The sequence below is a fragment of the Panicum virgatum genome, chromosome 9K (assembly GCF_016808335.1).
Source record: "Panicum virgatum strain AP13 chromosome 9K, P.virgatum_v5, whole genome shotgun sequence".
NCBI classification, from domain to species: Eukaryota; Viridiplantae; Streptophyta; class Magnoliopsida; order Poales; family Poaceae; genus Panicum; species Panicum virgatum.
In genome coordinates, this window is record NC_053144.1 from 5,009,908 (window position 1) to 5,029,723 (window position 19,816).

A 19,816-nucleotide genomic window follows, 5' to 3' on the forward strand; every position below is an offset into this window, starting at 1 on the left:
AAAAAAAAATCCTTTTGCTGAATCACATCATTCTGAGCTGTCCATCTGGTAGTGAAAGTACAAACGGGAAGCATCTTTTACTGTGACAATGGCAGGTTGCTGCTAACCATGTTGGGCAGCAAAGCTAAGTTGGACATAGAAATTGCCAATGTTGGACTTGGACCGCAGGAGTTCACTTTCGTTCTGGCACCTGGCCCTTCGTCTTGGGCAACCTTTGTGCCATGACGACCAGCTCGTAGCCGGCCGCCGTCACGGCGCGCAGGAGCAGACGAGGCCGGGTTTTCGTCTGGCGCGTAGGGGATCATGGCAAGCGACGTGTAGAGCCGGGGGTCGTGGTGGAGGCCGCCCGCATGCCGCGCAGCGCGCCGTCGTCGGCCCGGATGCACAAGGCGACAGCGCGCCGTCGTCGGCCCGGATGCACAAGGCGACCTGTCAATGGCGTCGTAGACGATGCGTGTGGGAGCTCTAATCTTTTCTTTTTTCCCCCAAATGAGTGCAACGTGTCATTTCATTAAGAAAGAAAATTGGAAGCTCCAATCTAATATTTAGATTCCATTAAGAAGCTCCGATCTAATATGCGTGCTGGCAGAATGGTGCCTTAAGAGTTTAAGACCATCTAGAGGTGCTGCCAGATCATTCGCAGCAGCAACCAAAGGAAACCCATCGACAGAACAACTCATATACGAATATCACGATGAAAAGATCCTCGCTGGGAATATCCTCCAGCAAACTGGTCACTAGTATGTATCACAAGATGTTCATAACAACCGAACATCCTGCGGTTTCCAGACAACGCCCATTCTCATGTTGCATCTTGTTATCAGAAACTGGGCTAATATATTCTTTACTGTTAAAGTGCATAGCTCTCTTTGATAATTTCTTCGACCAAAGGAGGATGGAGGTACAGCAGGGGAGGCAGGAGAACAGGTAGTCAGATAGAGCAGAACAGCCATTGATAACCCCTCTGAGGTTTGCCTAATTGAAGAACCAGCATTGCCACCTAACTAGAAATTTCTTCCTCGAAGTCAATGTCCAAAAATTCATAGCCTCCTCCACCTTTACTCTGAATCGCTCTCCATGCTCAGAGCCTTCAAGCCTCTAGCCCTCTGCGGGATATTTCGCATCGCTCATGTAAGTAACAAGCATTCAACAGAATGAACTACCTAAATCTGAAACAGAGAGGGGCAATATGTGCTTCTTGAAGCAAAACGAAATTAGTTATATCCAGGTTACCTTTTTTGAACTCTTCTTCTCTCGAACTTCATATCTCTCATGTGACAGATCTGACAACCAAGCTCCTGGGCTCACCATCTGTGATTGTACCACAAAATGAAACAGACAACAGTGTCAAAAAAAAGAGAGCATGATCATGACATCATAGAGAACAAGTTCAATCAAGTTTTTGAGCTCGAGCATTACAAGCAAGCACTTTTGCATCAGCTTGGGTCTTTTCTTTGGTCTCTGTGGGAGCTTGCAGCCCTTCATTGCCATGAAATCCTCCTCCTTCTCCTTGTTAGACAATGCAATGAAGAACCTTGGCAACGCAGTGGTTCCCTTCTCCTCTGTTAAACCACCGAAATCAAACCCATTCCCCTCGGAAGGGAATGGTGAACCCCTAGTGGAGTAATACCGGTCCTTATCCGGGGAGAGTGCCATCGACTGTTTGTACTCATTCATTAGTGAATCCGATTTCCTGCTCACAGAAGGCGTTTTCAGCATTCTATTAGGGCACTTGCTGACATTGCAGTGGTCAATTTGAACAAAGCCTGAATAAACTGAATGTACCTGCGTTGAAGGGTGCTTGGGCGGCGCGGCGAACGGAATGGTGCGACGTCAGCACCGAGTAGAGGCCGACTCGCACGGGGTATAGCACGCCTAAGAACTTCAGACGGCGAGGGTGATGGTGAGCCGTCATCACGCGTCTTGACACAGCGCAGCCGCTTCCGGCTCCCCCATTGCAGGAAGAGGTTTGGCTCGCTGGGAGACCTCGAGTCCTTCACCTCCTGATCCATCCGTATCCTGAAAGCGAACGCAGGTAGTTAGGTACCAAGTAGAAACTGAAGCGAATTTGGATCAAAGTTCCTGTAGATTTTGGGAAGAGGAGGAGGGTGAACACTCAAATCGGAGCAAAATCTTGCTCCAAAATTCATAAAAAAAAAACTCTTTCCCCGCACGGAGCAAGGGGCTCTCCCTCCCTACCAAAACACGCTAGCATGAGAGAGAGAAAAAAACTCGATCTTAACTGAGCAAGGGGAGAAAGAAACCTACTTGTTTGATTCTAAGGAAAAATCTAACCTTGCTCTTCAAGAAGTTGCCTGCTAGCTGCTGCAAGCAAATCAGACGCCCCCCAAGCAGGGGCGTACCCAGCTCGACGGGTCAGATCCGAATGAAATAGCTTACTTCATGGTTCGGGGCGCCCAGTTTCGGACAGCCGGAAGAAAGACGGAGGCGCGGGCATACCTGGTGGGCGCTCGTCGTCGGCGACGAGCCCGGCGGAGACGCGTCGAAGGGCGTCGCCGCTCGCCCAGTCGGCGCCGCAAGGCCACAAGAGAGAAGGGGAGGGTGGGTACTGGGTAGAGAGCTGCACGCCTGCACGGGAGAAAAATAGAGACGAGAAGAGGGGTGAACGCACGCACCGGCGCACCGCGCAGTCAGCGACGCGCTCGGGCCGTCTCCAAGTAGTTAGTATTCGTTCGGCCCAAGATTGGAACGGGCGAGGAATTTGGAAAGCCTAGCCTGGTCTGTTCGAACAAGCCCAGCTAGCCTGCTGGGGGCCCGAACTTCAGTTATTTGCAGCCCTAGGCCCATATATCAGATGCGGTGTTGTTTTGTTGCGAGAATCAGCCCTATGTTTAGTTTCCAAAAAAATTCTCTACAGCACATCAAATGTTCGGACATATGCATGGAATATTAACCCCTCAAAAAAAACATGCATGGAATATTAAATATAGTTGAAAAAATAACTAATTACACAGTCTAACTGATTAGCACGAGATAAATCTTTTAAGCCTAATTAATCTATAATTAGATATTATTTGTCAAGTAACAACGAAATGTACTACATACCAAAATCAACAATTTTTCACCAACTAAACAGGACTAGCGTTCCATTATGTAGAGGTTTATAAATTTTACCATACATCCAGACATATCAAGATGCATCGCAATCACTATAAATTTAGAAAAACCAAAACAACCTACATTTTGGAATGGATGGAGTACAATTTTGAGACATACATATATTTTCTTTGGAGGTAAATATACAGATTTTACCATGGTTCCTAAAAAGAGACCGCTCCTTTCAACGTACACCGTTTTGTTAGGGCAGTGTTAGGTGAGGGCATCAGCAAACCAAGTATGACAGCATGACCACGCGGCAGCATACCGCACTCGAGGCTGATCTACCCAACCAAAACGCGTGGACGTTCGGTAGTTCAAACCATTCCTCTCAACGCACTGCGAATCTTCTTGACCAGAACCGTGGACGAGCCATTTCTTCACGCAAAGGAAACGGACAGGGTCAGGCAGGAACCCTCTAGAAGAAGCCACTCGTACGGCGCGTGCCCCAGCGCAGCCGATTCAAAAAATTCAAACCGATCAAAAAAAATTTGGAACGCAAATTTTTTTTCGAAAGAATCTTGCTAATTTTAAATACTAAATGAAGTATATTTACAAAACTTTTTGTATAGATGGATTGTAAATCACTGTTGCAAATCATAGATTAAGTATGTTCATTAGATTCGTCTCGCGATTTACAGCCCAACTATGAAAAATTTTTGTAAATAGACTTCATTTAATACTCCATACATATGTCGAAACATTCCATATAATGTTTTTTTGTTTACGGGGTGGGAAGCCTCAGCTTGGTACGATGCCGCCGCTTTGGTCCAAAAACAACACCGAAACCAACGACGCCGTCGACGCTTTCCATGACCGTTCCCTTTCCCTCAAGTGATCAAGTCATCAATTCATCTGCGTCCCCGTCTGTCTAACATCTCTGATTCTCTGCTGCACCTGAGCAGCCCTGCATACTTGCGCGGAGGGGAAAGGTCGGCCAGGGAATCACCAACCAAACCAACGCAACCTCTGACCTCTTGCTTCGGGAAACCATGGCGTCGCGGCTGTTGCTCGGGAGGATCCAGTCGGCTGGCCGTCTCTCCGGCGGCCATGGCCGGCGCCAGCTGCTCGGCTTCAGCGACGGTCCTCGATCGGTCAGCAGCAGCGCGTACGGGCAAATCAAGACGGACGCCAGGATCACGGTTTGTTCCTGTTTCTGCCTATCCAAGTTCATTTCCAGAATCATAGAACCAGCTCTAGCAAAGTATTGGAATTAACAAGTTCACCACCGGATGGCAAGCTTCATAGTTGGGCATACTTGTAATTTCGAAGGAGAAATGCGTTCGGATAATTTCTGCTAGCTGGATCAGTTGTGCGTGTGCTGATTATCTTTTCTGTTCTCTTCTACGCGTGTGTCTATCTACCCAGCATCCATGGTTTCTGATGAGAGGTTCTCTGACGCTACCTGTTTGCAATGTGCGTGCAGGACCACGAGCCACATCTCGACAGGTTTTCAGACCCCCAGGTTGCTCATGAAGACCGCCAGTTCATTCAGTTCTTGGACAGGATGCTGGATGCAATAAGGAATCCTCAGAGTCTTGCACAAATACGAAGTGGAAGGACTGCAAATGGCCTGAAAGTTTTGGATGATGACATATGATGCATGTTCTCTTTGCGGAAAACACAAGAGTTAAAGAAATGTGACAGTTTGTTTTGTATAAAGTGACCATGATGTGTACTGCGAATATCAATGCACAACTTGAGTGTGTAAGACTGCTATAGTTTAGGTTCACTCATATTATGGGTGAGAGCATTGGCTAATATCAAATATATATGTACTTGAAGTAATTTCATTTCTCTGAACTCTGGAGTACTTTTGGATATCAGATTGCAGATAATCTAAAAATATACTACAATAGTTAATAAAGTGCATGCTTACCTTTGCTCAAATGATTTGGCCAATTAAATAGCTAGAAGAAGCTGAAGAGTACGCCCTATGCCTTCATACTTGTCCGTACACTTTCACAGTATTTGCAAGTAGCAGCTGAAGCAGTCGATGGTAATCATCACAGCCTCACAGTAAGACATCTGAACATGTCAACCTTCTCCATGAAAATCTCAATATCAAACAACAACTTTTCTCAAATTTTCCTTTGCTTTTCCACATCTTTTAAGTTAATGCTTGAGAGCAGGTATATATCCCTACAAGCCACATGATGTATGTTGCTTCATATAACGAGAAATGATTTGGAAAAAAATTCAAAAGAAAATAAGGTACTGTGTGTTCACCAAAGAAGATCATACAAGCAGAACTGCATAATTTGCACAGAAAATTTTCTCCATTGACCACCCATGAATTGAATGAGCTTGCATACTGGTATCAAGGCACCATGTCAGCGCAAAAGGAATGTAGGGACAACAAGGGCCTGTCAGCATGCCATGGAACCATTTAAATTTCTGTGGAAGCATTTGAACAGAAGAAAGAAAGGAATGAAAATTTTATTGCTGATAACGTCCAGTTATATCCTTGCCACAAATGAGAATGGACTCAAGTTCAAACACCATGAATTACCAACAAAAAAGGAGACCTGGAACGCCTTTTATCAAGTCTAACTATGAATTATCTAGCATCGAAAGTTGCAAAAAGGTCAACTTATACTCACCACTTTTTCTCATGAAAATGTCGAACTGCAATATATACTGTTTTTCAACAGGCAGCTTTCTGTATGGCAATGTCTTCTTCCTTGATTTTCCATAGATGAGCATCAGTGCCACAGGGACAAATCAAATTGTCAAAACCTACAACAAAATAATGACATAGGAATAAAACAAGTTGCAATGGAGAAAACTGAGTTATACATGGATATATCTTGCAAGTATAATATAACCTGCAATTCAAGATAACATAACAGTACAACAGAATAGATTAATGCCTTCAAAAATGGCATCCCCTTTAGCTAGTTTTATACCACTCGAAGGGAAAAATGTAAGATGATGCCATTTTATTAATTTGCTATAATAATTATTTAAGGGGAAACATAAGATGCTGCCATTTTGTTCACTTGCTAGAATAATGACATAACCCTTGATGGCTCAAGTTTGTGCATGATATAAGCACTAAACAGAAAGGTTCGATTCTGGAGCTGGCAAAACAGTAGCACATCATACAAGATAAGTGGTTTCATTAAGTTAAACAAAGAATGAAGGTGCATAACATATAAAAAAAACTCTGGAACTATCAAAGCTGACCTGTGTGCTGTTATCTGGGTGCATGGGGTGACATAGATCTGGTCTTGGAATGTAGCCTTCCTCTCTTAGTTCTTGAAGAAGGCTCTTCAAGGACATGTAGATGTCTTCAGAATCAGGGTGGCTTTTATCTGCTGCAACAAATAAATGGCTGCTGTTATTAACATCTACCCAGCTGTATCCAGGTATCTTCTGGACTTTATTATCCTTCATCAATCTTCTAACTTTTGATACACTATCCCATCATCCAGAAACTGCATTGATATTGGACATGAGGACATAGTAACCAGAATTACCAGGATCCAACTTAAATAGTTCTTGGGAAGCTATATCAGCAAGCTCAACATTGCGATGCACACGGCAAGCATGGAGAAGGGCACCCCAAATGCCAGCATCTGGCTTGAAAGGCATCTCAGCAATAAATTTAATAGCTTTATCTAACTTCCCAGAACGACTGTATAGGTCAACCATGCAAGCAAAATGCTCCATTCGTGGTGCAATCTGATATTCCCTAGTCATGCATTGAAACAGTCGAACTCCTTCTTCAACCTGCTCAGCATGAGCACAGGCAGATATCAAAGCAAGGAATGTTACATGATCAGGCTTGAATCCTTCCTCTTGCATACGATGCAATAAACTCACTGACTCTTTAAAAAGACCATGAGCCCCATAGGCAGCAATTATACTATTCCATGACACTTCATTCTTATCAGGCATAGATTCGAAAACATGAAGAGCCAAATCCAAGTTCCCACATTTACCGTACATGTCTATCAGGGCACTCAGCAAATATGTCTGCCCTTATAGGACCCTTTATGACAACACCATGAATCTCTTTTCCATAATATATAGCTGGTAAACTTGCGCATGCTGATAAGGCAGAAGATATAGTTACACTATTGTACTGTATTCCTTCCATAGTCATTTGACGGAAAAGGTCAAGAGCTTCTTCTGGTTCTCCATTCTGTGCAAAGCTTGAAATCATTGAGTTCCATGTCACCTCATCCTTCACAGACATTTTGGAAAAGATATAATGGCTAAGGTCAAGTCTGCCACATTTTGCATACATGTCCATTAGTGCACTCTCCACATAACATTTTCCTTCATATGCATTTCTTAGAATATAACCATGGATCTCCTGACCAAGAGCCAAAGAAGCCATGCTAGCACATGCTGGCAAGATGCTAGCTACAGTAACAGCATTTGGTTTGATGCACTGTTCTAACAAGTACCGGAACATTTGCAGCGCCTCTTCACTCATCCCATTAAGAACATAACCTGATATCATTGTACTACCAAAAACCACATCGATGGCCCTAGCCGCATCATAAACATTCTGTGCCATTCTCACATTTCTGCACTTGAAATAGATGTCTACCAAAGCACTCACCAGAAAAACATCCATGCGCACACAGTTCCTAACAATATAACCATGTATCTCCTTCCCCTACATGAAACCATTCAAGTCAGTCAAAGCCGGTAACAAACTGACCAGCGTAACTGAATCTGGTCGAACGCCACCACTCTGCATCTCACAGAACAATCCCAATGCTTCATCAAGAAGCCCGTTTTGAACACATCCTGAGATCATCCCATTCCAGGTTACCAAGTCATCCCGTGGAATCAGGTGAAACAATCTCCATGCATCGTCCAAGCACCGGCATTTGGCATACATAGACAGCAATGTGTTAGCCACCGCCACCTCTGTCTCTAAACCACATTTCACTGCCAGAGAGTAAAGCTGCACCCCAGACAGCAAGTCAGCCTCCAAGGCACACAAAGACAGAAAACATGCCAGTGTCGCAAAATTCGGCTCACAACCAGACGCCCTCATGTCCCGGAACAGACGCACTGCCCCATCAATGTATCCGGACTTTATGCATCCATCCATCATCACGTTCCAAAGGACGCAGTCCCGCTCAGCCATTCCGTCGAACACCTCGCGCGCGTCTCTGAGGAGGCCAGCGTCTATGTACATCTTGATGAGCGCGCTCCCAACGTACACGTCGCGGCCGAGCCCGATCCCCCGTGCCGTGCGGTGCACGAGGCGGCCGAGAGCAACCGCGCCGAGCGCGGCGCAGGACTTGACAACGTAGGGGAGAGTGTGTCCGTCCGGGCGCGGCGCGGCGGGGTGGCTCCACATCTTGAGGTAGAACAGAACGGCGAGGCGGTGCTGGCCGTCCGCTGTGAATCCGCGGATGAGCCAGTTCCAGGGCAGCGCGGATGCGGCGTCGCGCCGCGGCAGCGCGGAGAACACGGCGACGGCGTCGCGGAACCGGCGCGCGAGGACGTACATGCCGATGAGCCGGGTCTGGAGCGCCGGGTGGGAGGCCAGGTCTCCCGACGCGATGGCGCGCGCGTGGATTTGGAGGCCCAGAGGGAGGTGGGACGCGGAGACGCAGCCGCGCAGGAGCTCCAGCAACCGGCCCGCGGAGGGGGCATCCATGACGGCCCTCGCGGTGGAGAAGGTAGTGGAGCGGCATGGCCGCGGCGGAGACCAAGGCGCATGGTGCGGACGCCGACGAGGCCTCGAGGGCTCGAGGCCGTCGCCGTCGAGGAGGGAAGCCGAGGCGAGCCGGCGGCGAACTGACCAATGCGGGCGGTTTGATTCGAGCTCTCGTGGCTTCAGCTCTCGCACGTGCCCTTTGGAATTTAAACCCCTCACGCGCCGCTCACGTGCCACCCATCTATCCATCTCGCAGCTCTGTCTCTGACAACCGTTCGCCCCCGCCGCCTTGCCGCGCCGCCCGCGCACGCACTCCGTCTCGTCGCCGGCGCACCCATGACGACGGTGTCGCGCGCACTCGGCTCCGCGTTCGCGGGATTCACGCGGACCCCCGCCGCGGCGCCGGCCGCGACGACCCTGCACTCTCCGTGCGGCTCGTCGGCGCTACTGCGGCACTGGCAGTGGAGCCGGGCCAGCCGCGCCCGGCGGTTCTCCTCCGGCCGCGCGGCACGGATTAGCATGAGCCTCCGCGCAGGAATTGTCGGGCTGCCCAACGTCGGCAAGTCCACCCTCTTCAACGCCATTGTGAGTAACTAAAGCTTGCTTGTTTCGTTGCTTCCTGAGGAGGAATTCGTGTTTGTCAAGAACATCTATTAGCCAGAGATCGCTAGAGGGGAGAGAATTGGGTATCAGTTTCTTCTTCTCTCTATATGGTCTTCCGGATTCGTGCACTGGCTTTGTATGGGGTGGAATGTGGCCGTGCATGTTGGGTGGCTGTCGGTGGACGCCAAATGTTCGACGTTTTGCCACATAGATATGGTTGTCGACAGGTTGGCACTGTACATGTGATGATTAATTTGTAAGAGTGATTAGGATTTTGCTTCTGTGTTCTGTTGCTGCTGCACAAGTCGGGTTCTTGACTTCTTGCATTAAGATGTTTCAAATGGAGAAATGTGTTTGACATTGACAGCATAGGTCGTTCTCTGTAATATGAAATGCTAATTCTGTTCTCAATGTTTTTAGGTCGAAAATGGGAAGGCACAAGCTGCAAACTTTCCCTTTTGTACAATCAGCCCAAATGTTGGTGTGGTGGCTATCCCTGATCCTCGCCTGCAGGTGCTCTCGAAATTAAGCAAGTCGCAGCAGACTGTCCCGACATCCATAGAGCTTGTGGATATTGCAGGTCTTGTCAAAGGAGCAAGCAAAGGAGAGGTACTAGTTCCGATATTCTCCTCATTTTACCTGCAGAACAGCTCCAACCTTGCTGGCCAAAGTTTATATGGTTCCCAATTAGTTTATACTTGATTGATGGCATTAAATTTATTATTGACATCAGGGACTAGGAAATCAATTTCTTTCAAACATCCGTGAAGTAGATTCCATACTTCAGGTGAGTTCTTGTTGTACTTAAATATGCTTTCATATATTTATCAAAATCTATGCTTGTTAATTATAGTGCACTATTCTTCTGGCGATATGTGAACTAAAATTGCATCCACTTTGTTATCCAACACTTGCACTCTCTTCTGGGGCCCATCATCATTTCTTTTTTGCTGGAGATTGCAAAACATTATAGGATATTAATTCCCAGGCTCTAGGAATAACTAGTATTTTGTTCATTATGACTGGATGCTCAGGTTGTGCGATGCTTTGAGGATGATGATATTGTTCATGTCAATGGCAAAGTTGATCCCAGGTCAGACATTGATGTTATCAACCTAGAGCTGATATTTTCAGATCTTGAGCAGGTAATTAGGTGACACAGTATCTATTTCTATTGCTATCAATGAACCTGACCAACTGCTGACAGTTTTGCAATAACCGCAGATAGAGAAGAGGTTAGATAAGCTTAAAAAGAGCAAAACAAAAGATGCACAAGTAAAAGTGAAGGTAAGATGTACAGATAATTTCATTTTGACTTTCTTCTCATCCATGTTCTAACAGATTGCAGTACTTAGGAACAAGCAGAGAGAACAGGACTGGAAAAAATACAGGAGGCGCTTATGGATGGAAAGCCTGCAAGATCGGTTGATTTGGCTGACCATGAGAAAGAAGCTATACAGCATCTTTGTCTCCTGACTATGAAACCTGTCATTTATGTTGCTAATGTCACAGAATCAGATCTTGCTGAACCTGATAGCAATCCTCATGTCAAAGAGGTGTTTAAAGCAGCATCAGACTTGCAGTCTGGCATGGTTACAATATCAGCTCAGGTTTGTTGTACATGAAGCTTTTGAAGAAATGCCTATGAGATTACTCCTTTTTCCCCCCAAACTATGTTGCCTATCTATATACTATTCTATCTATGCTAACAGTATCATGGAATGCATAACAGGTTGAAGCTGAACTGGCTGAGCTACCTTTGGAAGAGAGAGTAGAGTATCTAAAATCTCTTGGTGTTGCTGAAAGCGGACTAGGAAATTTGGTAAAAGCAACATATGACCTATTGGGACTACGAACTTATTTCACAACCGGAGATAAGGTGCATCTTTTGTCCTGTTAAAGGTTCTATTCCCCCAACCATTAGCACAAACCTTTAACTGTGTATACTTTTATCAGGAAACGAAAGCTTGGACTATTCTTTCAGGTTTCATTCCTTCTTCCATAAAATTCTTTCATTTTTATAACTGCAAGGATTGTAGGAACCTAGGAATTACTATAACAGTAACTGCATGTAATCTTACATGTAGGCATGACTGCGCCTCAAGCAGCTGGAGTTATTCACAGTGACTTTCAGAAAGGATTTATCAGAGCTGAAACTGTAAGTTGTGACTTTCAGTTTGCATGTTATGATCCATCACAGTTACAATTCTGGATGCTTCATCTTCTTTGGAATTTGAATATATTGTCACCTACGAATTACATAAATATTTACCACTCATTTTACAATGATTGCTTTCCGAGCCTCAGGTATCCTACGACGATTTTGTGGCGGCCGGTTCTCTTGGAGCAGCAAGGGAGAAAGGGCTGGTAAACAAATCTGCATTGCTACACCTTTACATTCTGTGATTTAAAAAACGTGCAGTTAAATACATGTGTATTCCTTGTTTAATCTGTCACTGTGACTGCAGTTGAGGTTGGAAGGGAAGGATTATGTTGTGCAGGAAGGCGATGTCATGCTTTTCAGATTCAACGTGTGACAGTAGCACAAAGCTTCAAAATACTGGAATTTTGTACAAGGCAGATTGGCACAATATAATTTGCCCATACTGTGACAATTCTTTTGGGCCTTATGACACGACTATTCATGTACTGGCATTATTACTTTTCTTATTAGGGAAAACAAACATGATCGATGATCCACTGTTTAACTATCATTCGCCACATTTTGAGAAATATACCATGCAAGAGTTCTTCAGTGCAACTTCTCTAAGAATCCCTATTGTGTCCTTATGGATCGCTCCATATATGTTTCTTGTTGTTTTTTTTGGATAAGAGCATGAGAATGTTGTATACTTGTGACAAAATTTCGTGTCTGTACTTTGTTCAACGTCAACTAATGCTTTAAGTTTTGCGAGGAGTATATATTGCAAGACATTAATTGGTGATACTGTAATAATATGGATTCTGAAGCCTGAAGAGTGAAGATAAGCTCTTAATTGTCAATATATATTCCCATATTTCTTTCCAAAAGGTTTATGTTCTGTCGTCTTTGGTCGCTGCAATGCAATGGCATTTGACCTGTAGAAACTTCCTTTTTGCAAAATCGTATGTCCTCAAGGTCTCTGTTACAAAAGGGACATCACAAAACAAGCACGGCAGCGCTTATTAATATATTAATTTATATGCTAAAAGGCCCCTACCAAACTGGAACAGCAGATTTGAACCCTTTCCCTTCTCCAGCACGCGCGCAAGCGGCTCTCACTTGTCCGCCGCCGCCGCCGCCGCCGCCGGAGGGATGGATTCCCGCGGATTCGATTCGGCCGGCCGCATCTTCAGCAACGCGACAGAGATGTGGGCGGAAGAGATCGGCTCCACCGTCACCGTCACCGCCACGACCTCTGCCGCCGCGGAAGTTGAAGCCGCCGCAACCGCCGCCGCTGCAGGCAACGGTGGCGCCGGGGAGGAGGCGAGCGGCGAAGGGAAGCGAAAGGAGTGGTACTCCAAGGCTATCGCCTACTGGCAAGTAAAGCACCCACTCTTCCTCGTCCCGGAAACCCTGAACCCCCCAATCCCAAGGCGTACTCATTGCTGACAATTTCGCTTAAAACTTTGTCGAAATGATGCCTAGGGCGTGGAGGCGTCGACCGAGGGGGTCCTGGGAGGGTACGGGTGCGTGAACGACGCAGACGTCAAGGGCAGCGACGCGTTCCTCTGCCCTCTCCTAGCCGAGCGGTTCGGCACCGCGAAGCGTCATCTCGTGGCCCTTGGTGAGTTATTACTGCAAGGAGGCTATGACTAAAGTCGGTACAAGCTTGTTTTTGTGTGAGTTCTGTTGTGTTGACCTCATTTTGTGGAAGTTACTGTGTAATGTTCGGTTTATATCCTTATGTGCAATCAGTGGCGGAGCTGCCATGCCTACTACCTAGTATTAACACCTGCTCTAAATAAGAATTATACAAACTAGTAGGAAATAGATGATTTATTGGAGAAGCAGCTCTTGAGGTTTAGACTTTAGAAGCAAGAAAGAAAATAAAGAAGCAAATCTGAAGTACAGTAGGCAAGCAGGCAAAACTGATGATTAACTAATTGGTACTAATATGGACTGGCACTGGTGTGCAGTAGTACTAATATCCAAACAAAGCAAATGAACTACTTGATGAAAGTAAAATGGACAGGAGAATATACATGCATGCAGCCATGCAGATGTGTAGAGTAGTGTGTATGCAGTAAATATAGGCTACCATCCTTTATGCATGAGGGGCTGGAGCCCACTATGGCTCCAAAGAGGTGTAAGAGTAGTGCATCCTTTATGCAGTAAATATAGGCTACCATCCTTTATGCAGATATGTAGGAGTAGTGTCAAATACAAATTGCTGGTCTGTAGATTCTTTGAAAAATTATCCAGGACGGGGGGGGGGGGGGGGGGTGCGGAGCCCACTATGGCCCCAAAGAGGCTCTGCCAGTGTGTGCAATCTGCAATGTTCTTATCTGTCATTTCTCAAACTGTGCAGACTGTGGCTCAGGTATTGGACGTGTTACAAAGAATTTTCTTCTCAGACATTTCAATGAGGTATACTTGTCTTCTCTTCGGTGATTTGTGGTTATGTTTCATTCGGAAGATAAATGCTTGCACATACACGGCACCTTGTAGCTGTAGGCATACCGTACCATGACACTGGCGAGAAACAACATACTTCCATTCTTCTCTTATGTACGGAATTAATTTTTTTATGATTTATCTGTAAAATTTGTGTTGCGCCTTATTTGTATGTTTTGGCCCTTATTGAAAACTTGAATTTGGCTATTCAGGTTGATCTTGTCGAACCAGTATCTCATTTTCTTGAAGCAGCACGGGAAAATCTTACTGGATATATGGACCAAGGAGAAGACTCACACAAGGCTGCTAACTTTTACTGTGTGCCTCTTCAGGTTGGTACCCATAGCCATAGATCATTATTACTGGTTAGATATCTTTGAAAAGTTATGCTATTCTTCATGTATAATCTAGTTTACTTCTTGCTTCAGGACTTTACTCCTGAGGAAGGAAGATATGATGTGATATGGATTCAGTGGTGCATAGGGCAACTTCCTGATGATGATTTTATTTCATTTTTTAATCGTGCCAAGGTGACTTGATTAATTTATTTTCAATCCTACAGTCTTTTCCTTTGTTGGGTTGTGTTGATATAGTTGGTTGTACTTGGGCAAATCTTAACACTTGTATAGACAAATAAGTGTTGTACCATAGTTTCAGATTTACAGATTTTTTCTGTGGAAATAATGGCTTGCAGGGGAACTTCTTGTGCACTGGTAGATAATTTTGTTGTGTATTTTGGAGATAGTACCTGAACAAATGTTGTATTGCTAGCTGGATATCAAACTTTGTTCTAAGATAACGCCAGTCCACCTTTAGATGCCATTCACTTTGTAACCTTACTTGTTTTTTTTACATTAGGCCTAATTATAGTTCAATTGAATGAAGCCTTCCAACTATTATTGTTTGTGCGCCTACTACCATAGCTCAGATATCAATGCATTCTAATTAAACATACACTTGTAACGTTCTTTCCAGGTTGGGCTCAAACCTGATGGATTTTTTGTTCTGAAAGAGAACATTGCGAGAAATGGTGAGTTTGCTTTACCAAATAGCCTGTCTATCTACCGCAGCGTACTTTTCTTGTGAAAATGGCTACAATACTCATCTAGAAATTGCTACATGGCATTATCTCTAATGTTATATGATTGATCTTTCTCTAATGTTATACTTCTTTTAGGAGACCAGATTCTTGATGTTTCTCAAAGAACACAATGTTTGGTTTTTCAGGATTTGTGTTAGACAAGGTGGATAACAGTGTCACTAGATCCGATCAATACTTTAGGGAGCTATTCAAAAAGTGTGGATTATATATCCTCAGTGTTAAGGTAAATGTTCAAAAGTGCCGATGTTATTTAGTTACATTACATTGTTTATCTTTTCCATCATCATTCATCTAATCCTGCGAATGAAACAGGACCAGAAGGAGCTTCCGAAGGAACTATTTGCTGTCAAAATGTATGCACTTGTGACCAGTCAACCAAAAATACAGAATAGTGGAAAGAGAAGGCGACCTAAAAACTCACCTCGAATGATCCGCTCTTGAAAAATGCCCCTGTTCGGTGGGCTGATGGGCCAACTCATTTGTCTGATCATGTATTGACTAGTGTCAAAGTTTCTAGGACATCAATTTCGCAGTCTCAGTTTTGTTTCATATACAAGCTAAAATTTTCTTTGAGATAATTTGTACTTCTAAATCTCAACTGATGTTGTATCGCCTGGCTACTATTTTTGAAATACATGATCTATGCAGAGTGCATGTTCACATTATTCTGAGAGGAATATGCTAAAGTTCTGAATCAAATGCTTGCCTGCTTTACCGTCCCATCTCCTAACAATGTCTAGTAGTACCTCTACAGTTTTAGTGCATTTCTTGTGCCACCTACAAGTGGAGTCTTCTCCAGATTTACCATTACAAATTCCAAATTTCTGAATTATATACGATTCAATATGCTGATCTTGTTCTTACCTTCTATTTGGCGTATGCCCTTTTGATTAACAAATAGGTATAACTCAAAGTAGCACAATCAGTAGCGTAGTAGTGGTTTTGATTGTAAATGTGGTAGTTAATGAGCATTTTAACTTGGTCTTAACGTTTTGGGACAGTGCTGAAGCACTTACCTAAGTGTAATATTTAGTTAACATAATCGTGATGTTCGGCTGGCTGCGGCTGTTGGCTGCGCTGCAGCTACTTGCAGCAGCCGAACGGCAGCTCGGTTGGGGGTGGGGGAATTCAGCTCACGCTAGCTGCAGCGCAGCCAACTCTGGAGCAGCCCAACGGGGTCAATGTCAAACTACAGAATTGTTGGTTCATGAAAATGTTTTTTTTTTGTTGGTGTCTCTTAACTCTTCCCGAAGCTGTTCGCACCTTTTGCCATGCTGCTGAATCTGTAAATGCAGACCCAGAAATCCAGAATATTCCATCAGATACACCCATTATTCCAACTAACGCTCCTTGCTGTCAGACTCAGACAACTCATGATGGGGACCCAGGGGGAATAGGAGGGGAAAGAAATGATCTAATTTTGAAAAATAAACAGAAAGAAGTATGAGCCTAACAGGCGGTTTTGTAGACCGCTGGCAATGCATAGAATGTTGAGCCAACGAAATCACTTCACATCAGAATAGATCAACAGAATCGGTACACAGGATGAACTGAATGGACATGCGGAACCCATCGCACCAAGACAACTAGAATTGTACCTAGCTTGAATATATTACAAATCCCCTAGAATCTCATGCCAAGAATTGTGCTATGTGCGTCAGTTCTTCTTCCCGGTTGTCGATGGTGGTAATGTACCGAAAACAGTGTCCCAGAGCGTTGAGGTGATGCCAAAGCCCTTGTCTTGGATTCTAAAGTGGTGATTGAGGTGATACCGCTGCATAAAGGGAAGTTGAGAAGAATCAAAACCTATGGGCTTTTCGATGGAACAGCTGGATGGATCAAGAATGTAAGTGGTATTATCTATTATGCCCTCACCTTGAGATGTTTCGCTGGGTCTTTGGATGGTTGTCCATGGTGCAGGTAGTAGTGAGTGCAATCATACATCACATATCCCAGTAGACCACCCGCAAACAATGCAGGAGTGGTAGATGGAGTTGCAAAGAACGCAACAAGGTTCCAGAACTGAAAATAAAATAACACAGTTCAGTTCAATTGGTCATGTTTATTTTAAATGGTCAGAAGTTCCAGTTCATCAAATCCAATTCAATGTTTAGTGTCTGTACTTTTGTTGCATGTATGACAGTTTCAAGGCCATACCGGGAAACACAAAATCGCTGTTGCAGTAGGAGGAAATACAAGCCTGAGCGAGTCCATTGGGTGCTTATGGTGGCATCCGTGAAGAAGGTAATGTGCAGTGTTTGTCCTGCAAATTGCATCAGCAACAATTGGAAAAGCAGAACGGAGACATGATAAGACATTGACAACTTGAAAGTTGAAAGTATTTTTACCAGTAGGTTTTAGTCTCAATGTGGAATAGGAAGCGGTGCAAAGTATATTCAATCAACGTCCAAATAAATATTCCAAACAGAGCCATCAGAACTACTTCCTGAACGGTATGGCCCATCAAAATAGATTTCGCGAACAAGTAGCAAACAACAGGCAGCCATATGGTTGGCACAGCCCACCACTTTGTGCGGGTCAAGAACTGGACATTAAAAAATTTTGTTAATACAGTTCATGTACCAAAACCCTCGATGCATCAATACGATGGAATGCGCCATTACCTCCAGGACATCATTTCCAAAAAAACGAGGACCCTCCTTACTGACGATAGGTTGGTGAACCCATTCCTGGTAACGTTCCTCAAGATGGCCAACCTTCATCAACAAAATTAAGATACAACCCGAACAAGGTTATTTTAGCTGCGAAGCAACTGTGCATCTTGTCAGAAACTCGGGATTTTACAACTACATGAGATTCTTTCACAATATACATAAGCACCATGTCTACCACAATTATTGCTAAGAAAGAAAACACAATCTAACACGAGCTGGTTGTCAAATACCCAAAGTTGCACGGAACAAACTCGAAAGCAATTAAAATTCCAAAGTGCGCATGATAATTTCACGAGTAGTTTCGGAAAACTAAGATTCACAAGACCAACAACAACTGTCGCAGTGAAGCAACTAAGAGCAAAAACATACCTGGAAAACAAGAGGCTTGTTGAGATCAACTGTGAACTCCTGGACAACCATCTTCCCCACTCAGAGCTGCAGCAGAAAATTCCACATCACTAACAATAATAATTAATACTAAAGCCGGGTTCAGGAAAATACAGTCTTCCACAGCAGAGGCAACTCCTGCGCGACGAGACAGGCAATGACCAAAACCAATTGTGATAACAATGGAGAGACGTGCCAAACAACTAGCAAGCATCAGGCCTAAACACAAATGTGGATATCATGATTACCACCTTTCCCCCCTGCCCACGACAGGGTTCCTCTGACTGAGCAATCATCAGCATGTGGCTCCAGCACACAACAGGCAATCTGTATCTCCTTACTTAACCGACCACAGTGGATGTCACACGAATTTGGCAACCAATACTTCAGTGTTACACGAGTGTGCTTCTAGTGTTTATACGATTTTTCTTTTAAAAAAACTTGCAGGCAAATGTTTGACACAAATCTGAACAAAATTACAGCACCGTCGCAGCAAATGCGGGCAGAACAATCTCGGCCTAGATCCAACACTTCGGGTCAAAAGGGGCACAGCCCTCGAGTCACCATCGATGAACCACGAAGATCCCAAAAAAATTCCCCGCAATGTCCTACATCTACCGAAACGGAACAGCGCGCGCCATCGCGCGGGTAACCAATGCAGCCGCGAGGCCTATCACGCGGAACCCGGAACAGCGCTACGGGATCGAGAGAGGGGTTCAGGAGACCTCACCGGCAGCAGCAATGGCGGCCTCTTCCCCGGAGCCGGAGCGCCCTTCGCCTCCCCGGGCGGCGAGAGAGAAGGGGCGAGGGACGACGAGGCAGCTGCGGATGACGCGAGCGTTCGGGCGGGGCGCGAATAAGAGAGGAAGGCAGGGGGCTATCCGGCAAAACAAAATGACTCGGCCTCCTCCCTCCTAGCCTTCCCGCCCTCCCAGTCTCTCTGCCGCCGGGCCACAGCCGAACGGCCGGACCCACACCCCCGCGCTGAGCTGCGCCCGCGTCTTGCAAATAGCGGGTTTTTGCGGGGGCGCGTCTATAATTAGTGATCCGCCAAGGGCTCTCGCTCTCTCAAATAGAGGAGAGGGGGGCGCTGATGGGGTGGGGGGCTGGGTGGGGTGGGACCCGCCCGCCAGCTTGGCAGTGGCCTGTGCCCTGCTGTGCTGTGCGCGAATTTTGTGACGTGTTGGGCGACAGTGCACAGTGAGCTATCAGCTGTGGCAAACAAAACACGTCTCTTGGCAAGGCTGGTGCAAGATCACCGGATGCTTGAAGGTTTTTAATTTTACTGGGCCTTTTCTAAAAAGTAGTTTAATGGGACGTTCGGAGCTCGGGAAAATCTTGATGCGTCGAACGCACAGCTTGAGATCCTCGTTTCTGTTGGATCTTTTCGAGTGCCATGTGCGGCACATGTGGCGGAGCACGTGAAAGCGGCAGCGAGAGCAAAAATCCCCTCCCGGAGACGATTCCTTGGCCCAAATTCGGCCGCCGTCACTCGTCAGCGATCCCGGCCTTGGGCAAGGCGGTTTTGCTGCGGCCTGGGGCGCCCACTGCATGTGCGCTCGACCGGCGGATGGTTCCGGTTTCAGATCAGGATTCAGGCGATCCGATCTGTACCAGACTTTGCGGTTTCTGACCGATTCTGATGGAATTCCTGATGGGCGCGATCTTGAGCAGTTCAACAAACCTGAAACGGATTGCCTTCT

At 45.4% G+C, this 19,816-nt stretch overlaps 5 protein-coding genes and 1 pseudogene across 9 annotated transcripts; 3 read left to right on the forward strand and 3 right to left on the reverse strand.

Moving 5' to 3' along the window:
* Positions 1 to 799: 799 nt before the first annotated feature.
* On the reverse strand, positions 800 to 2,609 carry LOC120649560. Of its 5 annotated transcripts, none has more exons than XM_039926392.1 (6): positions 2,461 to 2,585; positions 2,296 to 2,322; positions 1,786 to 2,019; positions 1,420 to 1,693; positions 1,234 to 1,311; positions 800 to 1,106 (listed from the first exon to the last, which is right to left on the reverse strand). In XM_039926392.1, exons 3-6 carry the CDS (start codon positions 2,010 to 2,012, stop codon positions 1,059 to 1,061), a joined length of 627 nt encoding a protein of 208 aa, XP_039782326.1. In that variant the 5' UTR covers positions 2,013 to 2,019; positions 2,296 to 2,322; positions 2,461 to 2,585; the 3' UTR covers positions 800 to 1,058. The 5 variants fall into 5 exon arrangements, with proteins under 5 accessions (XP_039782326.1, XP_039782327.1, XP_039782328.1 ...); XM_039926393.1 differs by having other exon boundaries at positions 815 to 1,106; positions 2,269 to 2,322; positions 2,461 to 2,581; XM_039926394.1 differs by having other exon boundaries at positions 815 to 1,106; positions 2,296 to 2,325; positions 2,461 to 2,580.
* Positions 2,610 to 3,766: 1,157 nt separating this feature from the next.
* On the reverse strand, positions 3,767 to 8,998 carry LOC120648979 (annotated as a pseudogene).
* On the forward strand, positions 3,977 to 4,965 carry LOC120649562. The gene is made up of 2 exons (XM_039926395.1): positions 3,977 to 4,259; positions 4,544 to 4,965. Exons 1-2 carry the CDS (start codon positions 4,110 to 4,112, stop codon positions 4,715 to 4,717), a joined length of 324 nt encoding a protein of 107 aa, XP_039782329.1. The 5' UTR covers positions 3,977 to 4,109; the 3' UTR covers positions 4,718 to 4,965.
* Positions 8,982 to 12,113, forward strand: LOC120649557 (ribosome-binding ATPase YchF-like). Its single transcript, XM_039926385.1, has 11 exons — positions 8,982 to 9,334; positions 9,773 to 9,961; positions 10,086 to 10,139; positions 10,387 to 10,497; positions 10,577 to 10,639; positions 10,708 to 10,962; positions 11,085 to 11,231; positions 11,309 to 11,336; positions 11,440 to 11,510; positions 11,660 to 11,719; positions 11,821 to 12,113. Exons 1-11 carry the CDS (start codon positions 9,086 to 9,088, stop codon positions 11,887 to 11,889), a joined length of 1,296 nt encoding a protein of 431 aa, XP_039782319.1. The 5' UTR covers positions 8,982 to 9,085; the 3' UTR covers positions 11,890 to 12,113.
* Positions 12,114 to 12,248: 135 nt separating this feature from the next.
* Positions 12,249 to 15,750, forward strand: LOC120649558 (alpha N-terminal protein methyltransferase 1-like). Its single transcript, XM_039926386.1, has 8 exons — positions 12,249 to 12,875; positions 12,981 to 13,119; positions 13,864 to 13,922; positions 14,162 to 14,281; positions 14,378 to 14,479; positions 14,925 to 14,979; positions 15,177 to 15,274; positions 15,364 to 15,750. The coding sequence occupies exons 1-8, from the start codon at positions 12,648 to 12,650 to the stop codon at positions 15,490 to 15,492; spliced, it is 930 nt and encodes a 309-aa protein (XP_039782320.1). The 5' UTR covers positions 12,249 to 12,647; the 3' UTR covers positions 15,493 to 15,750.
* Positions 15,751 to 16,495: 745 nt separating this feature from the next.
* LOC120649563 (dihydroceramide fatty acyl 2-hydroxylase FAH1-like) lies at positions 16,496 to 19,143 on the reverse strand. Its single transcript, XM_039926396.1, has 7 exons — positions 18,844 to 19,143; positions 18,096 to 18,161; positions 17,676 to 17,768; positions 17,400 to 17,596; positions 17,209 to 17,314; positions 16,927 to 17,073; positions 16,496 to 16,825 (listed from the first exon to the last, which is right to left on the reverse strand). Exons 2-7 carry the CDS (start codon positions 18,144 to 18,146, stop codon positions 16,709 to 16,711), a joined length of 711 nt encoding a protein of 236 aa, XP_039782330.1. The 5' UTR covers positions 18,147 to 18,161; positions 18,844 to 19,143; the 3' UTR covers positions 16,496 to 16,708.
* Between the last annotated feature and the right edge of the window lie 673 nt (positions 19,144 to 19,816).

Excerpts from the sequence above, each read along its gene's own strand:
- LOC120649563 (XM_039926396.1), bottom strand. The coding sequence starts at position 18,146 with ATGGTTGTCCAGGAGTTCACAGTTGATCTCAACAAGCCTCTTGTTTTC. Across the intron at positions 17,769-18,095 it reads ACAAGCCTCTTGTTTTCCAG|GTTGGCCATCTTGAGGAACG; the intron begins GTATGTTTTTGC and ends TTGTTGATGAAG. Across the intron at positions 17,315-17,399 it reads ATTGAGACTAAAACCTACTG|GACAAACACTGCACATTACC; the intron begins GTAAAAATACTT and ends TGCAATTTGCAG.
- LOC120649558 (XM_039926386.1), top strand. The coding sequence starts at position 12,648 with ATGGATTCCCGCGGATTCGATTCGGCCGGCCGCATCTTCAGCAACGCG. Across the intron at positions 13,120-13,863 it reads GCGTCATCTCGTGGCCCTTG|ACTGTGGCTCAGGTATTGGA; the intron begins GTGAGTTATTAC and ends CAAACTGTGCAG. Across the intron at positions 14,480-14,924 it reads CATTTTTTAATCGTGCCAAG|GTTGGGCTCAAACCTGATGG; the intron begins GTGACTTGATTA and ends CGTTCTTTCCAG.
- LOC120649560 (XM_039926392.1), bottom strand. The coding sequence starts at position 2,012 with ATGGATCAGGAGGTGAAGGACTCGAGGTCTCCCAGCGAGCCAAACCTC. Across the intron at positions 1,312-1,419 it reads TGATGCAAAAGTGCTTGCTT|ATGGTGAGCCCAGGAGCTTG; the intron begins GTAATGCTCGAG and ends GTACAATCACAG. Across the intron at positions 1,107-1,233 it reads AGAAGAAGAGTTCAAAAAAG|AGGGCTAGAGGCTTGAAGGC; the intron begins GTAACCTGGATA and ends AATATCCCGCAG.
- LOC120649562 (XM_039926395.1), top strand. The coding sequence starts at position 4,110 with ATGGCGTCGCGGCTGTTGCTCGGGAGGATCCAGTCGGCTGGCCGTCTC. Across the intron at positions 4,260-4,543 it reads AGACGGACGCCAGGATCACG|GACCACGAGCCACATCTCGA; the intron begins GTTTGTTCCTGT and ends ATGTGCGTGCAG.
- LOC120649557 (XM_039926385.1), top strand. The coding sequence starts at position 9,086 with ATGACGACGGTGTCGCGCGCACTCGGCTCCGCGTTCGCGGGATTCACG. Across the intron at positions 10,498-10,576 it reads TATTTTCAGATCTTGAGCAG|ATAGAGAAGAGGTTAGATAA; the intron begins GTAATTAGGTGA and ends CAATAACCGCAG. Across the intron at positions 10,640-10,707 it reads ATGCACAAGTAAAAGTGAAG|GAACAAGCAGAGAGAACAGG; the intron begins GTAAGATGTACA and ends TGCAGTACTTAG.